Below are 18,911 nucleotides of genomic sequence, written 5' to 3' on the forward strand. Positions count from 1 at the left end.
GACGATGATAAGTGGCAGGCAACCACGCTCATCTCTGACGACGACCGCGGCGTGGCGATGCGCCACGGTGGCGGCGATTTGATTTGTAAGCGGCGGCAATCGACTCTGTGCGGTCTGAATTTAAATGACAGCGGCGACGGCAACGGCGTGGACTTGCGTACAGCGATTTTACCATGGTCTCTCGACGACGGGATGCGGCGGGGGCATGACTGGCGGCGGCGGCGACTACGATGGGTTAAATCTATTCTGCGCATTCCTGATGACGGAGGCAGGCGGCGGAAGTGACTGACTTGATGGGCGGCGGCGATCAGATTTGATAAGAAAGAATTATCAGGCGGATCTGACGACGCGGCGGCAGTGATGAAGACGCAGGCAGCGACGGCGGCGGCGACGGCGGCGGCAGTGACGGCGGCGGCGGCGCATGACGGCGATTTGGCGGTGGCGACGATGGGGCGGCGGCGGACGACGCAATATGGCAAACGACGATCACCATAACGGTGATTAAGGCACAGCGGGATTTGGTGATGGTGGCGGTGGTGGTGATGATGGGGTGGTGGTAGTAATGGTAGAGTGGTTTTAATGACAGTGATGGTGATGGTGGTGGTGGTGGTGGTGGTGATGGTGGTGGTGGTGATGATGGGATGGTGGTAATGATTGTGTGGTTTTGATGATGACAGTGATGATGGTGATGGTGGGGTGGTGTCAGTGATGGTTGTGTGGTTTTGAGGATGGAGGCAGAGGTGGTGGTGGTGATGACAGGGTGGTGGTACTGATGATTGTGTGGTTTTGATGATGGGGTGGTGGTTGTAGTGAAAATGGGGGTGGTGGTGGTGATGCTGGGGCTGGTGGTAGTGAGGATGGCATTGTTGGTAGTGCGTGGTTTTGGTGCTGATGATGGGGTTGGTAGTGGTGGTGACTGTGATGTAGTGGAAGAAAGAGTGGTATTTATGATGTTGATGGTGTCATCGATGGTGAAGGTGTGGTAGCAATGGTTGTGTTATTGATGATGATGGAGTGGGTGGTGGTAGTGACAGTATTGTTGATGGCATGATGCTGATGATCGTGTCTTGAGGTAAGGACTGTGGTCTGATGACGGCTGATGGTATTGTTGGTAGTGGGGGTGGGACCTGGTGGTAATGATGGTGTTGATAACACATGGGGGATGGTGGTGGCGATGGTGACAACATGGGGGGGTGGTGGTGATGGTGACAGTAGTGGTCCTGGTTTTATTGTTGATGGTGTTAATAGTGATTGGCCTCAGCAGTAGCTATGAGGGTGGAGGCTGTGGTGACAAGTGGTGGTGGTGGTAGGCCCAGCTCTTAGGTGAATTTGCAGCCCAAGCCCCCAAAGGGAAGTGAGACCCGCCCACGACACAGTTAAGGAGCCAGAGCCCAGCAGCCATGCAGATGGCAGGCCAGGTGGGTGAGGAAATAGGCAGGAGAGCCAAGGGAACGCTTCCGAGGTCATGGCGGTCTGGGAGGAGATGAGGCTGGGCTGACTCTAATGGGGGAAGGTTTGGGATCTGCTAGAGCCAGGGCAGATCTCGTAGGGGTGCCCAGTGCCCAGTACAGGGCCTGGCACAGGCCAGGCCAGGGAGGCACTTGCTGAGTGAGGGACTGTGCTGGCCCTTTGACCTTCCCACTGGGTACCAATGGCTGGAGCGTAAAAGGGTGTGAGGTTCTGGGCAGTGGCCCCCCGCCAGCAGGGGTAGGTGACAGGCCAGGCAGAGCAGGGCTGCAGGTGCAGCAGGTGCGGGTCTGCATGAGGGGAGAGGGCTCGGGGCAGGCTTCTGAGTGCCAGCCTCCTGCTGGGGAGGGGCAGCAGGCTGAGCAGCCCTGCAGGACCCCAGCCCTCCTGTGCCAGGTCACTTCTCTGCCATACTGGGCAGCCAGCACCCTGCCCTCTTCAGGAGCCCCATTCTGCCTGGCAGACAGCCTGGGGCCTCTGTGCCTCTGCCCAGGTGGGTAAGTAGGTCAGGAGAAGAGCTGCCGGACCCTGGGGAGGGCTGGGTTTCCAGCCCAGGGGTAGCCCGTGGCCAGGAGCCCTGACTCAGTGTGGCGGTGCCGGGTGGGAGCCAGGAGATTGGCATCTTGCATTGTGAGGAACACGAGAAGGCCTGGAGGCCCTGGTTGTGGACCTGTCGGTGCTGAGGGAGGCTCAGACATGGGCAGCTCTGGGAGAAGCCCAGCCAGCCCCATAGGCAGGGCACCTGGCCTGAGCAGGCTCCAGCGTCATCTGGCAAGCTGGGCTCAGTAAGGCCCAGGTCAGGCAGGTGTTCAAATGCCAGAGTCAATGGGTCACAGCGACCAGTATCCCCTCAGGACCCCAGGCAATTGCCCCTAGGCCCTGAGCTGGGAGGGGCTAGAGCTGACCCGGGCCTGCCCTGGAGATCCTCACAGACTGGCAGCCAGACAGGGGCTGGGCAATGGGGGGTGAGTCAAGGAGGCTTCTCAGGGGAGGCAGTGGCTCAGGGAGCCTGGAGAGAGAGGCTGAGTCACAGAGGACCCGGGGCCTGTGGCCAGGGGGCCAGCCAGGACCAAGGCCTGGAGGCGGCAGAGGGCATGTGCTTGCTGGGCTACCTGCTGGGCTGGCCTGTGCAGGCAAGGCCACCAGGGTCAAGGGAGGGCCCACTGGGATGGTCACGGGCGGCTGTGGCTGCTGGGGGAGGTAGAACACAGGGAGGGGAGCCCAGCACAGCAGTAGGGAAGGGTCTGGCTGAGGGTCAGGAGCAATGCCCAGGAGCTCATGGAAGGGAAGGGGAGAAGTCTGGTTATCCAGGTAGACTTCCTGGAGGAGGACGCAATGCCAGTCTTGATCTATGGCCGAGAAGTCAATGGGCAGAGGTGGGAGGCAGGCACTCCTGACGGATGAAGCATGACTAAGGGGCTTGTACCCAGGTGTAACCAAGCCACGTGTTGGTTTAAGGGGCACTGGGGAGGCCAGCTCATTAAGGCTCCTGAGGCCAGGCCTAGAAGCCAAAGACCCTGCCTGCAGAGACACCATTTCCACTCCCTGCCTAGCGCCTGAACTCCCCCACTGCAGTGTGTTGTGCCCACTCCTGGCTTCTTTCTGTTGTGTGGGAGGACACCCTGTGAGTCATTCACACTAGAGTGTGAATTAGCCCATCAAATCCAAGGGGACCCCGACAGCGCACAGTCCCATAATAGCACCTGCTTCGTGGGCCGGCAGGAGGCATCGTGAATGCAGTGAAGGCTCTGGCTTGGTGGGTGGGTGGGTAGGTGGGCTCACTGTCCCCTGGTGTCCCGTGAATGAGTAGGCCCTGTGCGGGCACTGTGCCTCTGCCATCCCATGGACAGGTGTGGGGTGAGGATCTGGGCACACTTCACAGGAGAGGCAGCTGGGCTCCGAGGGTGAGAATAGACCTGGCTGCTGGACCCCCTGCCGGGCTGGACAAGCATCATCTAGGCACTTGCCGGGGGTGCAGGGCAGGGGCCCCAAGAGCACAGGAGCCGCGGTGGGCTCTCCCAAGGCCTCCTGCCTGTCCTGGGCTCAGGGGAGGTGCCTGTGGGAGCTGCCCGAGCAGGGCTGGGCCCAGGCCCTTCCCCACTAGCTAGCTGGGGAGGCCTTCTCTGAGCTACCCTCCCCTAGGACATGGGGACAAGGTTGTGGCCCTGCACTGGGGCTGAGGGCAACATAAGGTGGGGATCCACACTGGATTGGGGGCTGCCTGGGAGCTGCAGCCATTACTGGGTTTGGAGGGGTCTGCTGGGAGCCGAGGTTACCGACGGGACTGTGGTGGAGGGGAGAGTTGGGAGGTTGGGGCCAGTCCCTGTGGGCCCTGAGAGCACTGTGGCCTTTGCTCTGGGTAAGAGGGAACCGCTGGAGGGCTCGAAGCTGAGGGCCATGTGGCCTGACATATTTCAAATGACTGGCACCCTGGGGAGCCAGGCGAAGAAGGGCAAGGGGCAGCAGCCACAGTAGCCAGAGGCACGGGTGGTGGCCGTGGAGGGTGGGCACTGTGGGGCTCTCCATGCATTTTCAGACAAAGGCTGGTGGGATTTGCTGGTGGGCAGCTGCAGGGAGGTGGGTGAGGTGAAGGGGGACCCAAGGCTCCAGGTGAGCAATGGCGGGCTGGCCATGCCTTCCCCATTCATTCACGCACAGGCATCCTGGCTGTGCGCCCTGCCTTAGTGTGCAGCTGTGGGCTCCTGTGGGACTGTCATGCACCAGAATGTGCCCCTGGGGCCACATGTGCAAGCACAGTGCTGATGAGCACCTGGACGACTCCGAGGTGGAGTAAACGGAACCAGAACTTGTCCCTTGGGTTTCTTGGTATGGAGGTCCTTGGCGACCTTGGCAGGAGCCAAGTGGGAGGAGTCCTGATGGTGGCGGTCACTGGTGGTCTGCAGAGGGGTGGGCAGTGGCTGGACCTGTCATGGGGCCCTATCTAAGGGCAAAGGCACAGCCCTGCTCTGGGATTCCCGTCTGAGGGTCCCAGGTCCCTCTAGGTCCCCACTCTTGGGCAGGAAGAGGGCCTGCTATAGCCAGGCCCCTGTTCGGCTGGTCCTGGGTGGTGTCACTGCCCCAGCTCCTGCTCTCACCCTGGACCCGTGGGGGTGGGGAGCAGGTGTAACTGACCCAGATTCCTCAGGCCTGGGCTCAGGAGGGGACCTCGCTCTGTGACCCAGATATTCCAAGTTTCTGTAGCTTAGACGAGAGATGGCAAATGGTCTCCCACGTGCGGGAGCAGTGGCTGTGTGCGAGACGGGAATGACTGGCCTGTTTGCAGAGATGGGAACAGGTGCCCCATGCAGCAGGAAGGATTTCAGTCAGACTTTCAGGGGAACTTCCAGCTGTTGTAAGTCAGGATCTTGTACAAGAGGATGCATCCTAGAGATATTGTTGAAAGAGGGAGGTCTGAGGCCAAATTTCCCACCTTTCCAAAGTCAACATGTATCTAAGATGCACACAAGGGTCTCAGGTCAGGGCCCACCCTGCCATCTGTCCTGCTAAAGGCCAGTCCTTGGCTGAGGTCTAGTGCAGCAAGGGAGGCTTGGGTAACTCCCAGGAAACCTGCATTGGCTGAGTTTATTTCCCGGCTTCGAATGGGTCTCAGGTTGCCTCTGAGAGTCCCTTGCAGACTTGCAGTTCAGTCAAGGTTGAGATGTTGTAGGCCCTGGGTGGGAGGGGGCATGCAGCCAGACACACAAAAACTGCATTCCAGGCCCACTGCTGCCTTGCTGTGTGACCTTGAACAATCGCTGCCTCTCTGAGCCTTGGTTTCTTTATCTACAAAGCTAGCCTAAGGGTTCCTGCAGAAATCAAATGATAAACTGCCAGAAAGCCCTTAGCACCGAGTGGAAGCCATGATCGTGGAGGTGCAGGGAAGGGCGAGAAGAGGGTCCCTGTCCCTGGGCTGCGTGTTGGGAAGCTGTTCCCCTGACACACATTGCCAAGGCCTGTGGAGCCAGGAGGATGGAGGAGGTGGAGAGGCTGAGAGGGGGCACCTGCATTGCAGGCCTGCAGGGTCCCAGTGAACCCCACCCCAGGATCCAGGCCCTTACAGAATGGCCAGGAGCTGCCTGCTTCCAGAGCTGCCAGCCTGACCAGCCGGCTCTCTGGGCCAGGGGCAAGTGCCTTCTTGGGCCCTCCATGGCCTGACCCTCAGCAGAGTAGGTAGCAGCCCATCTCTCTCCCTGCCCCAGAGGCTGATAAGCGAATCAGCACCCACAGCAGGAGCCCTGGGGGCCAGGCGCTGGCTGCTAGGCTGGTCTTCTCCCAGGCAGTGGCGGGCAGCTGTCAGCCTGGCGCCCTGCAGACTGGCCAGTGCGGCTGGGAACCAGCCAGGCTGCTGGCCCCAGCCAGCCCGGCTCCCTGCACCCTCGAAGTGCTCCCAGCAACCCTCAGGCAGGTGGGCAGCTGGGTTCCAGGGCCCACTGCTCAGAGCAGAGGGCTGAGGTTGTGCTGTGCCTGGCCTGGGTTGTGCTGTGCCTGGCCCGTGAGAAGCGGAGCTGTGACTGGAACCCAGTATCAGCTGCACAGAGAAAAGTGGTCTGGTCTGCAGGACTCTTCCTGGGGTGCCCTCTGGCCTGTACTGTGCCGGCCGTCTTGGTGTCTGGTCAAAGGCTGGCAGGTATAGACCACAACCGCACACCCTTCCCCAGGCACAGGGATGGGCCCTCTCGGTGAGAGAGGGAGGCTCAGGGAGGCAGTGATTATCCAACATCACACAGCAAGGCAGCAGTGGGTCTGGATTCCAGTTTTTATGTCTGGCTACATGCCCTCTCCCACCCAGGGCCTACATCTGAACCTTGACTTGAACTGCAGGTCTGCAAGGGACCGTCAGGTACAACCTGAGACCCATCCCAAGCCAGGAAATAAACTTAGTCAATGCAGGCTTCCTGGGAGTTACCCAAGCTTCCCTTACTGCACAGCCACCAGCCAGAGCTCAGTGGCTCTGTGTCCAGCGTGGGTCTCAGGCCCCTGCCCCACCTGCTCGTCTGCAACGTGGCGACAGTGGCTTCTGCCCTGGAGGGGGTGGGGGATGGACACAGGTGGTGAGTGGATGTTCCTTGTGCACCTGAATGAGACCTTGGAAAACCCTCTGGTCAGGATGTAGGATCTGGGGTGTCACTTGGAGCACCAGGACTTTCCAGGGACCCCATACTCCCTTTCCTGTTCCCTCCATAGCCCTAAAGCCCACCTGTGGTTATCAGGATCTGCACTCTGCTCAGGGAGAGGGTGAAAGGGTCTCTGCCCCAGGCCTGTGATTTTTGGGCCATCCTGTGTTAGGGATGCAGAGCAGCCTGGGTCCCTGGCCACCATTGCAGTGGCTGGTAGGTGTGGTGGGTGGCTGCCCTTTGGAGCCTGTGAAGGTCACATGGGCTGAGGCCCCCCGGCGCAGACAGAGGTATCCTCTGAGCCTCTGCACTCTGGAAGGTGCTGCAGGGCCCTTCCAGGCTCCCACGTGCCTCTGTGGCTTCCTTTTACAGAGGGTCCTGGAGATGGGTGAGCCTCGTGCTTCTAAACCCTAGCACCCTGAAACAAGAACCTGGCCTCACACTGCACTTGAGAGGGGAGGGGTCTTCCCGGGGCCACACAGCCCAGAGCCAGCCCTGCAGAGCCTGAGGCCGGCTCCCAGGCCTCCTCTCAGCTTTGCCTTGTCTGTGATCTCCGCCACAGTTTTCCTTCTCTGTAAAACAGGAGCAGGTCCTTCCCCCAGGAGGCGGAGAAGATGCAAGAAATAAAAGCACATGCTGAGGGCATTCTCAGGGGTCTCCCTGGCCGGCCAGCTCACTGCATGTCCCTTCTCCCCTGGGCCCAAATCTCAGGAAGTGCTGCTGCTGAAGGAGATTGAGCTACAGCCCCAATTCAATAGAGGCTGCTCTGGGCTATCAGACATGGGCACTGGTTACCCCCCCCCATGCATGCTCTGAGCCCGGCCCTGTGCCGCTCAGCACTGTCCAGAGGGGACTGGGTGCTTCCCTCTGGACACCCCCACCCCCATTTTAAAGAGGAGGAGACTGAAGCAAGAGGTGATATAGGTAACTCCCCAAGGTCACATAGCTAGGACACAGCCGAGGCACAGTTCAAAGCCAGGTGTCTGATCAGAGGCGGCTCGCCCAGGCTTTTTGTGTGTTCGGGGTCAGGGCTGCGTGTGTGGGCGGCTCTGCAGGCTCCTCTAGGGATAGCAGGCTGGAGACAGCGCCAGTCCACAGGTCACGGGGGCAGGTCCCTTCTGGCTCCTAGCCTCAGTCCCCCGTTGGTACAGTGGGGGCAGGATGGAAGAGGTGAGCTGCAAGGCACCTTGCCACACTCATTCCTGGGCGGGGAATGGGGTAAAACTGCAGCATGAAGGCTCTAGGGCAGACCATAGGAAGACCCTGGACTTGGGCTTTTCTCCTGAAGTCTGGGGGCAGGGGCTGGGTCTCAGCTACTTAGGGAGGGGTGAGGCCTTTTCAGCCGTGGGTTTGGAAGGAGACCAGCAGCTGGGGCTCCTGCAGCTGCAGAGCTGCACCCACAAGCTGTTGGGGCTCATCTCTTCAGGAGGCCTGGAGTCCCTCCTTCACCAGGCAGGCAGGACCCTGGTGGGGCTGGGGACTTAGCCTCAGAGAGGGCCCCCTGGGCACTTTCTGGAAGCCAAGACCCAGCAGGTAGGAAGGCAGGCCCGGCTCCAGGGCCAGGTCTGTGAAGGAGAGACACGGTGGCTTCCGGACAGGAGGGCTGCCTTGAAAGGTGGTGGGGGAATTCGGCTCCAAAGCAGGAGGAGGAGGAAGAGGAGGCGGAGGAGGAAGAGGAGGAGGTGGAGGAGGAAGAATAGGAGGAGGAGGTTGGGGGTGGAGAGGAGGAGGAGGGGTTTGCAGAGCAGGTCAGTCCCTGGTGCCCTAAGTAACAAGTCCTGTGCTTAAATGCGTGCTTAGATGAAAACCGGGGCAGTCGCGGCCCGTAGACAGCGGGCGGCTGGGTCAGACCGCAGAGGGAAGTTTCCAGCGGCAAACCTCCCCGCGGGGAAGACTGTGTCTGTCCCAGGAGATGAGCCGCAGCCACCAGGGGTGATGAGGCCCGGGGGAGGTGGCTGTGGGGGATGGAGCGGTCCCAAGGTCGTCAGCTCCAGCTGGCTCCCTGGGCCGCGGGGCCGGAGAGCTCCGGAGCTGCCCCTCGCCGCGCTTCTACCCGCCCCGCGCCCCCAGGCCACACCCGGCTCGCACCCTCCCCGCTCCACGTGCGCCCACGCGCCCCTCCGGGCCTGCCCCTCCCTCCCGCGCGGGCCGGGGGCGCGGGCCCCGGAGGGCGGCGGGGCGCGGAGCGGGCGCTGCCGGGCCCCGCCAGCCTGCTCCCCTGCCCCGCCTCCCCGCCCCTGCCTGCTTGGCTCCCCCGCCCGGCGCTCCTCGGCCAGGCCCGCGTGGCCTCGGCGGCGGCGGCGGCGGCGGGCGCAGAGCGCATGGGCGCCCGCTGGCCGGCGGCGGCGGGCGGCGGGCGCGGCTGCGGGCGCAGGTGCGCGGGCGGCGGACCCGGCCAGCCGGGCGCGGAGCCGCCGGCTCGGGGCCGGGGCGCCTGCGTCCCCGCCGCCGCTGACGCTCCGCCTGTCTTCCTCCCGTGCTCCCGCTCCGCCCCCAGACCCTCCTCCTCCGCCCCCCCCGCAGCCTCGGGGCCCTGGTCGGCAGCGGCTGCCGCACGGTGCCCCTCGACGCCCTCCCCGGGACGCGCTGCCTCTGTGACCGGCTCTCCACCTCGCCATCTTAGCCCAGCTCAGCGCCGACGCGGTGAGACCCCGGCCGGGCCGGCGGGAGGGGCGCCGGGCATGGGCGCGGGAAGGGGCGCGGGCGGGGGCTGCCGGAGGCCTGCGGGTGGGGAGGGCCCAGGCACCCGGTCCGGAGGGGTCGTTGCGCCCCGCAGCCGCCGTGGCCTGGCCCGGGTGGCGGGGTCCATGCGCCTCTGGATGGGGTGGGTGGGCGCCGAGCGAGCGGGTGACAGTGTGGAGTTGGGGACGGGTCTGGGAGGAGCCGGACCCCTGGAAAGTGACTGATGGGTTGGTCCCATCTCTCCTGGCCTGGAGGCCCGGGATCTCCAAGGGAGCCTAGGCCTGGGGAGAGGCTGGGTTCTGAGCCGGGGGGCTGGGAGGCGTCGCCTGTGGAGGGGCTACCCCTTCCCTTGGTCCTCCCCGCCTGCCAGGGAGAGGGAGGAGGAGGAGCTGCCGCCTTGGCAGAGCCCTTCGACCCACCCCAAGTAGAGCCTGGTCCCTGGAGGTGGCGGTGGCCCCAGGCAGGGGCCCTGGCCCAGATCCACCGCCCCCCAGGCCTCAGCACCTCGGGGCCTCCTTTTTGTTCCTGTGATTCTTGTGGGGGTTGCCGGTTTCTATGGAGACGGCATCTGGGGCCAGCCGCTGGCAGGGGCCCTGGGTGCTGGGCGCAGCTCGCTGGGGTGGGTGAGCTCTCCTGCTTCAGGCCGGCCAAGTTGCACCCCCTGGCCTGAGGTGGGCCGCAGCCCTCTGCTGGAGCCCAGGCTCAGGCCCATGACAGCCCACAGAGCAGAAAAGGGCCTTGGGCGTATGCTCACCAGGTACCTCCGCCCAGACCTCGTGTGGAAGCCTCGGGGGCCGTAGGGGTGGAGGATGCCCTCGGAGGGGGCCTGTCCTTCCTGGGTGTTGGAGGTGGCATTGCTGACCCTTGGGGAACCCTGGGTTCGATGTAGAAGGTAGCGCCCAGCCTCTTGGAGGACGCTTCGGCCTCCCAGCTGTGTTCTCTGGAAAGTGGAGGGCAGGTAATGTTGGCAGCTGGGGTCTCCCACAGTGCCAGAGCCAGACGGGACCCTCGAGGCCATTGCCAGTAAAATTCTCCGTTGACAGACAGGGAAACTGAGGCCCAGAGAGAGGGCCTTACTCAAGGTCTTGGATGAGTCTGGGCTGGACAGGGGTCTGTGTCCCTAACCCTAGTGCACCTCTGCTCGGGCTGTCCCCTCAAGCGAGACTGTTGATGCTGCTGGTTCTGCAGACAGAGCCCAGCAGGCAGCAGTCCGAAGGGCCATCCCAGAGGCTCCCTGGAAGAGGCGGCCTTCTGTGTAGAAGGCCATAGACATTATGGCTTCCACTGGGTGGCCTTTTTGGACCCCTGCGAGTCTGGACCAGGCAAGACACAGCCCAGCCTCTGGTCTCCAGGTGTTGCTCTTCCTGTGGGTGTTCGAGGAGGACCTGGGCAGGAGGGACCCTGGTGTGCTGTGTGCCCCGTCTGCCCCTTCTCCCAGCCCAGTGTCAGGCCTGCAGCAGGTCAGTGTTGGAGTCTGGAAACATAGGCTTGTCTCTGACACATTGTGACCCTGGGCTGGCTCTGCCTTAAGTCCCTCTGAGCCTCAGTTTCCTCACCTGTAGAAGGGAGGGGACCTGGACTGCCCAGGACTGGCTGTCAGGAGGGACACAGATGACTCGGAGAGAGTCCCAGGAATGGGGCAGTCCCCAGGCGGTGGCCTCCCAGTCGGTCACCAGGCTGAGCTCCTGAGTGGGCCTGGCTTAGGGAACTTGTTCAGAGAGGGGCGGGTATATGGGCCGAAGGAGGTGCTCCTGAAATTTCAGCAGTGGGGGACTTGATGCCGAGGGGCCTTTCCAGGAGGAGCCCCACTATGTACCCGTGTATGAGGAAGAGGAAGTGGCCTCTCTGTGGGATGGCAGCGGGGGGCGGGGGTGGAGGCAGCCAGATGCACAGTCCTGGGCATTGTTTGGCAGGGGGTTTGCGGCTGCTGTCGGGGGAAGCTTCTAGTGTTAGCCCAGCCCTCCCACGCTGGTGTTCACAGGGCAGGATGCCAGCAGGCATGTTGGGTGCCCTGTCCCCCATCCCAGACAGGACACTTGAGGCCAGGGCACAGGGGCTGACAGTGTCCACAGAGCCACGGGACTGAGGGCAGGCTGCCTGGACCCTGGGAGCCTCAGTGTCCTCATCTGTGCGATGGGAGGGTGGTTGGCTCTGCCGCAAGGGCAGACTATGTGTGGCTCAGTTTGGGCTCTGGGCACCAGCAGGGGTGTGAGCTGAGAGCCGGAGTACCAGGAAGAAGCCAGGGTGGCTGCAACCTCCAGCAGGTACTCCCTGGCACTAGATACCCTTGGGGTCTTCCTCTCCTTTCCACACCACAGCTCCAGCAAGGGCTGGTGCCTTTGATGCTGGGCAGGGAGAGGCCGAGAGTGAAGGGAGACTGCCCTCTGGGTGCAGCCTGTCCCTGGCGTGTTCCTGTGTCCACCGTGCTGACCCCTTTGAGGGCTGTGGGCTGGGGTGGATATGGGGTGGGCTGACATGGGAAGCAGGTGTGCGTACACAGAGGTCTGCAGCCACCCAGGCGGAAAGGAGGAAGGCTGTGGGTGGGCTCTGGGTGCATGGCCACAGCCTCCTCCCCTCCTGAGTGTAGTAGGGGAGAAGTGCACGGGGCTGAGGCTTGGAGTGGGGTCCTGAGGGATGTGCAGGAGTTTGCCAGCCGAGCATTGTAGGGTGAGTAGCAGCCATTGCAGGATGAGGAAGGCATGAAGCTGCGGGGAAGTGGATACAGGCGTGGGCTCAGCAGGCAGGAGAGGCAGAGAGACCGGTAGCCAGCAAGGCCTGCGGGGCTGGGGGAAGCCTGAGCTTCCTCCAGGAGCCAGGTACAGAATGGACTGATGGCAGGCTGGGAAGTAAGAGAACAGTCAGGCTTGGCTACCCAGGGGTCCCAGGAGGAGTGAGGAATGTGAGCCCAGCTGGCAGCTGGGGAGGTGGCCAGAAGTGAGCTTGGCTGGGCAGGGAGAGAGAGGGGTGCTGCCCAGCTTGGCCTTGCTGGAGTTGGATGGACACGTTGGGCATGGGGACTCTGGTCTGAGTGGGCAGAGGCTCTGGCATTGGGGGTTCAGAGTGGCCTGCAGGGGCTGCTGACCAGGACAGGGGCCTGAGATGGTGGTAGAGGCGGGTACGTGAGCACCCTGGGAGCCAGGGTGGGATGAGATCCGGCCAGGGTGGTAGATCAAGGGGAGATGAGACCCAGGAGTCCTCCTCAAGAGCTGGCCTGGAGCCAGGGTGTCGGTGCAGATGCGGACTGCGCAGATGCGGGCTCTGCCGCTGCAGGCCTATGACGGCCGGAAGGTTGAGTAACCACTCTGAGTCACACCTGTGAGGCGGATGATGCCACCTGTCTCGGAGTGGTGGGGACTGAACTAGGTGATATATTTATGGCACTTGACATAGTCTGGCATGTAGTAAACAGTCTGAAAAGGACAGTTGTTGTTGGTATTACTTCTGTGATGTGCTTCAGACTGTATTGGAAGGTTGTGACTAGGGTCACAGTTCATTTGCAACCAGGTTCGGGCTCAGTGTATGACCAGGGTCAGGTTTCAGGGTGTGATCATGGTCAGGTTTCAGCACGTGACCTGAATCAGGGCTCAGTGTGTGCCCAAGATCAAGACTCACAGCCTGACTGGGATCAAGGCTCAGGGTGTGACTGGGCTCAGGGCTCAGGATATGACCGGGATCAGGGCTTAGAGTATGACTGAGATCAAGGCTCAGAATATACTTGGGTCAGGGTTTAGTGTGAGGCTGGGTTCAGGGCCCAGGGTGTGATGAGAATTGGGGCTCGGGGTATGATCTGGGTCGGGGTCAGTATGATGGGGTTCAGGGTTTAGTCTATGACTAGAGACAGGAATTAGTTTTGTGGGCATTTGGGAGCCATAGATGGTGTTGGGGCAGTGGCAGGACGAAGGTGGTACTGTGGGTAGAAATGAGTCCTTAGGGGGCATAGTGTGGATATTGGGTTCAGGAGAAGATTAGGAGTGGGAGTTCATGTGGTGGAAACTGGCAGACACTCCATCACCCCAGGAAAAACCACTGGTGAGAGGGGCCGGCTGGTTCAGACCTAGTGTGCAGGGAGGGCTTCTGTGAAGTGGTGACTTCTCTGCTGAGAGGAGAGCCAGGCGCCTGAAGTTCAGGGAAGGCTTGCAGGGCAGGGGACCTGGCATGTGCAAGGGCCTGGGCTGAGCTGTGCCTGGCTTGGGCCAGTCTCCGGCGGAGGCCCAGCCTGGCTCTGCATCCCCTTGGCGTGAGTTGAGGCCAGTCTTGGTCTACCCCTCCTAGCAAGGCCTGGGACCCCTGGGCCTCCCCAGGCCACCACCCATCCCTTCTCCATCGCCTGGAACCTGCTGAGCAAGGGCCGTCAGGAGTGACCGATGAGCCAGGCAGGGAGGAGAGGGATCAGGTGGACCAGTGGGAGAGCTGGCGGGCTTGCGGCTGCCAGGCCTAACGAGGGCAGGCGGAAGCAGATGGCCACAGAGGCCTGGGCCCGAGCCAGCCTCAGAGCAGGCGCAAGACACTTCCTCGGCCGCCTGTGATCTTCGTGGCTGGCCAGCCTCAGGCCAGCCCAGTGTCTTGGAAATATTTACTGGGGTCACCCTGTCTCCCACCTGCCCCTATCCAGCTGGCCTCCTGGCCCTGGGCTTCAGCTCTGCACTGGTAAAATTACTGGTGACTGATGGGCCAGGCTGGGAGGGATCAGGCGGGCCGGGGGGAGAACTGGCAGGTGAGTTTTGATGGGAGAATTACTGGGTGATCGGGTGATGGGACTTCAATCCCAGAGGGCCACCGGTTTGAGGCCTGAGCTCCAGGCTGTGGCATGCAGGAGTGGTGCTGAGCAGAGCTCCCTGCCGGGCACGGCATCACCGTCCCCATCTTGCCCTCCCAGAGCGTAGTTTAGACAACCGAGGTGAGCAACGCTACCTGGGGTAGTTCAAGGGGCCTGTCTGGAGGCAGTGGCTTTTGAAAGCCTAGTGGGTTGGAAGTACTTCTGCACACGAAGAGAAGGCGACTCTCATTCCGGGGAGGCACAGCTGGAGCTGTGGCACCTGGCATGCTTGGGCAGCACAGCTTGGCCCTGGAGGCAAGTGCCAGGTGTGGGAGGTATCAGTCATGTGTCTGTGCAGGCCCCAGGTGCGTGCATGTGTGCGGGCCCCAGGTGTGTGTTGTATAGGTGTGGGGGCCCCAGGTGTGTGTGTACAGGCCCCAGGGGTGTGTGTGTGTGTGGGTCCCAGGTGCGTGTGTCTGTGCACATCAGGGGTGTGGCCTGTACCATCCCAAGGACAGAGCCTCAAGTGGGCGAACTTAGGCCTCATTTTGGCCTGGAGTGGCGTTCGGAGGAGCTAGGGGTGGGAGGAGCAAGGGGGTGTGGGGGATAGGGAGTCCTCGAAGGGCAAGACCCTCACCAGACAGGGGCTTCGAATGGCACTCCCCAGGGCTCCACCATCACACTCTGATTCAGGTAAGGCTGCTGCAGCCCTCGGCCTCGCAGACCAGCAGGCGGCTGGCTTCATGGAGGCAGAAGTGCAGACTGCTGGGAGCTGGGGCAGGCATGCCCAGGAGGGCAGGAGGACGGGGTTGGCCCAGGGAGATGGCAGCGAGGCAGCCCGCAGAGAACAAGGCTGGGGCAGGTGGGACCCTGAGGTTACCCAGCCAGGGCAGAGGCAAGCTAGGCTGAGCCAGGAGTCCTGGCAAAGATGCTGAGCCCCCGATCCCCGGGGCCCTGCTCTGAGTCTGGAAACCAAGGTTTGTGTTTGAGCCGGACCCTCTGCTGTGCCACCTGATGATCTTGGACAAGTTCCCCCGTTTTTCAGGATTCTGCCTTCCCCATCTTCATTCATCTGGCTCATGATGTCGACTGAGCATCTCTGCTGGGCAGGGCCCTCGGGGGCTCGGGGACATGGAGGACACTCGGCTGTGGGGATAGTAGCCACATCTAGCTTTGGACTGGATCAGGGGGATGCCAGCAGGGCCTGGGAGGCAGGGAAGGCTGCCTGGAGGAGGCAACGCAGAGAAGGGCAGTACAGGCTGCAGGAACAGTATGTTCATGATGGAGGGCACAGAGCAGTGTGGGGACTGAGGGGAAGGGGGAGCCCAGGCTGGGGTGAGTGGGGCCACAGGGCAGCTGGGCTGGCTCAGGGGACATTGAGCACTTTGAAGGGCAAGAAGGGCTGCGCGGGGCTTTAGGAGACAGTGCAACATGCCAGGGTCAGCAGACTTGGGGCGGGGGCCAGGAAGGCGTCAGCTTCAGGGTGAGGGGTGCCCGAATCGCCCCCTTCTCCCCAGGCCTCGCCTTCCTGCCCAGTTGACCACCTCTGCCTCCTTCCGAGGGCCTGGAGACGGACTGCACCCCCTTTCTCCTGAATTCTCCAGTCGTCTGGAAGCTCTGTGTGCAGGGAGCCTTTGTTCATGCCCCCGAGGCGTACACCCACCTGCCGTGTGCCAGCAAGCCCCAGGCATGGTGGTTCAGCCTGGCTTATGACTTGGGCCATGGGTTGAGCAGTTGCTCAGGGTGAATTCATCCACACAGAAGCGATGCCAGCCTGAGGCCCCTCCCCACCTGTGCATGCCCTTCAGCCACCTGACTTCCCTGTCTGTCCTCAGGCCTGGCGTACTGGGGCTGTGCAGGGCCACGGAGTCAGGAATGGCGGGATCTGTCACCGGCCCAGGCCCTTTTGAGGAGGGGATGAGCTGAGTGCAGTGGCCAGAGGCACAGTCATGTGAAGTGGGGAAGGGTCTTCTGGGGGCACCGCTGGGGAAGAGCCCTGAGGGGAACCAGGGGGCCTCGGGGGCTAGGGTCATTCTCTTCAGGAAAGGGAGGCTGGCCAGGGGCAGGGCCAGGGCCAGTCCAGTGGCCTTTGCAGAGCTGGGTGGGGCATTTGGACAATGCCCAGGGCAGAAGAGTCAGTGAGGAATGGGGGCCCTCCCTAGGGAGGGGCAGTCACCTAAACTACCCCCCCAGGTGGTGAGGAGGAAGGGCCCACTTTATTCGGGTCACCCCAGCACCCGGATGACACCCCAGCTCCCATACTCTCCTGCCTCTGAGCAGGGCAGAGGTGCCCTCCAGTGCGCTGATAACCTCCCCAACCCTGCCGTGGCTGGAGAAGAGCTCACAGGGCAGGGCTAGAGGTGGGGAAGACTGGGGCCAGAGCTGGCGGCTGGGCCTAGAGGCTGCAGGGGACTGAGGGGCTATGGAGGTGACACAGAGTCACCTGTGGAGCAGAGGGGGGGAGTGGGGGGGAGGGCTTCGGTGCAAGGAAGCTGGTTGGGTTGTGTCGGGGCTGTGGAGGGACGGGTGGGTGTGGGGTGTCAGGGCCTGGCTGGATGGCATCTCGGATGGGGTGGGCCAGAGCCAAAGTGGCTGCTGCCCCTGGGTTTCTCAAAGCCTGGGCCTGAGAGGACTGTGTGTGTGGGTGGGCCTGGACCTGGCACCTCCCTGGCCCGTCTGCAGTGCGGGGCTGGCGCCTGCCATGATGGCAGCAAAGGCTTATCTGCCATCGGGCTTGGCATATGACTGTGGGGCATGGGCAAAGGGCCCATCCTCACGGAGCACAGCCCTGAAAGGGAGTTCTCGAGGGCCTGGGCTGGAGAGGAAACCCCTCCTCTGCAGGGGGCGGGCGGGGAGGTGGAGGAGGGGCTGGGTTGGACGCTGGGGGTGTGACCCAGGGCTGCGGGCTCTCAGGCCTCAGTCTTTGGGTCTGCCGAGTAGGCATGTGGGCTGCCTCACTCCCCGCGGTCTCTTCCCGCTCCTCGCAGAACATGGAGAAGGCGACTCTGCCGTCCGTGACGCTCATCGTGGGCTGTGGCGTGTCCTCTCTCACCCTGCTCATGCTGGTCATCATCTACGTGTCCGTGTGGAGGTGGGTGCCGCGCAGGTGCTGGGCACGGGTGGCCATGGCTCCTGCGTCCCACGCCTCTTCCCCTTGAGGTCACGGATGGGGTCGCGGGAGCCCCTCCCTCCCTTTGTCCTCACCTTCCCAGTCACCTCCGCCTTTGCCACAGACCCAGCCCTGCTGTGGCCCCTCCAAGGCCACCACAGGTTCCTGAGGCCACCCCACACACTCATGCTGTGTCCATGCTGCACAAACACAGGGGGTGGGGCCCGGTTCCTGCTGTCCCTCCCCTGAACGTGTTCCCTGGCAATACCAGCCTGAGTTCCCTCCCCAGCTGTGTGTGCCCCCTCTGCCTGCGCTTCCTGGCTTCCTTGTCTACCCTCAGGCCTGCAGGCCAGGCCACAGCCTTCCCCAGACCCCCTGTCAGGCCTTAAGGCCCCAAATCCCTGCTCACTCTCCACCCCAAATTCCCTTTCCCCAAGGCCACAGGGCTCCCAGCCTGCTGTCCATTCTGATTGTGGCCAGTGGGTTTTTGAGGCCACCTGGGCAGGTGTGGCGAGATGTGGAGGAGAGCTCATGTTTGAGCAGTAACATGCCTGTTGAGTGTGTGGACGCGCCTCCAGGCACTCCCCACTATCTGCTCCTGTCCCATTGAGTAGAAGTGTGGAACAGGGAGCAAGGACTCAAGGTCACTCACTGCCCATGGAGCTGAGTGGGGACTCTGCAGGCAGCGCGATGTCAGCCAGTAATCGGAACTGACTGCCTGGCTGCTGCCCAAGGTCGGGCACTGGGAGGTCGATGTGGCTGGCGGGGGAAGGGTGGCTGAGCTTTCCTGGAGACAGTGACCGGGTTGTGAGTAGTGGCAGGAGCCCTCCACTGTCCTGCCTGATGGGACAGCATCCACTGGGCTCTAGGGGGACCATGGTGTTTCCTCTTCCTGGGACCTGCCTTCGCCTAGGGCCTTGATTTCACAAAACATCTGGGGAATTGGGTTCAGGGCCTCTGAACTCAGCTCTGATGTCCTGAGTTCTGAGGAGGTTTGCTGCCGACAGTTTTCAAAGCATCTCCCTTGGTGAGCTCTCTTGGCCATCCCTGTGCCCTGTGAGCTGCCGGCAGGGATTGTTCTGTGGTCCCCATGAGGAAGTGGGGACCCAGAGAGAGAACATGACATGCCCAAGATCATGCAGCACATCAGGGTCATGTCAGAGCCCCTGAGGCTCAGCCCTGTGCCCTCTACTCTCCACCTGGGTGGACCTCAGTCCCCAAGGGGTCCTGGTGGTGGTGTTTATGGTGATGATGGTGGTAACGGTGCTGGTGATTGTGGTGATAGTGATGATGGTGGTGGTGGTGATTGTGGTGATGGTGATGGTAGTGGTGGTGGTGCTGGTGGTGCTGGTGGTGGTGGTGGTGATGATAGTAGTGATGGTGATGGTGATAGTGATGGTTGTCATGGTGTTGGTGGTGCTGGAAAATGGCGGATCAGGTGCTGGCAGGTGATAGGCAGTGGTGGTCAGATGGTGGTGGTGATAGTGATGGTAGTGGATGGTGGTGGTGGATGGATCGTGGATGGTGGTGGAAGGATGGATGATAGTAGTGGATGGTGGAAGGAAGGAAACAGGAAAGGAAAGGGAAATGGATTAGGAATGGAAGGATGGTGATAGTGGATGGTAGTGGTGGATGGATGGATGGAACATGGACAGATGGTGGTGGATGGTGGTGGAAGGAAGGATGGTGGAAGGATGGTGGTGGATAGTGGATGGTTGATTTATGGCACCGGTCAGGATGGTGGCGGATTTGGTGCAGGTGACGGTGGCGATGGCGTGGCGGT

At 62.1% G+C, this 18,911-nt stretch overlaps 1 protein-coding gene across 1 annotated transcript in view; it reads left to right on the forward strand.

Moving 5' to 3' along the window:
• ADGRB1 (adhesion G protein-coupled receptor B1) overlaps positions 1-18,911 on the forward strand; it is a 93,973-nt gene that overhangs the window by 50,048 nt on the left and 25,014 nt on the right. The window contains 4 exon segments of the mRNA XM_031669793.1: positions 9,079-9,119; positions 9,122-9,190; positions 9,193-9,224; positions 17,007-17,110. Coding sequence (XP_031525653.1) covers positions 9,079-9,119; positions 9,122-9,190; positions 9,193-9,224; positions 17,007-17,110 — 246 coding nt within the window.

Source organism: Papio anubis, chromosome 8 (genome assembly GCF_008728515.1).
Source record: "Papio anubis isolate 15944 chromosome 8, Panubis1.0, whole genome shotgun sequence".
NCBI classification, from domain to species: domain Eukaryota; kingdom Metazoa; phylum Chordata; class Mammalia; order Primates; family Cercopithecidae; genus Papio; species Papio anubis.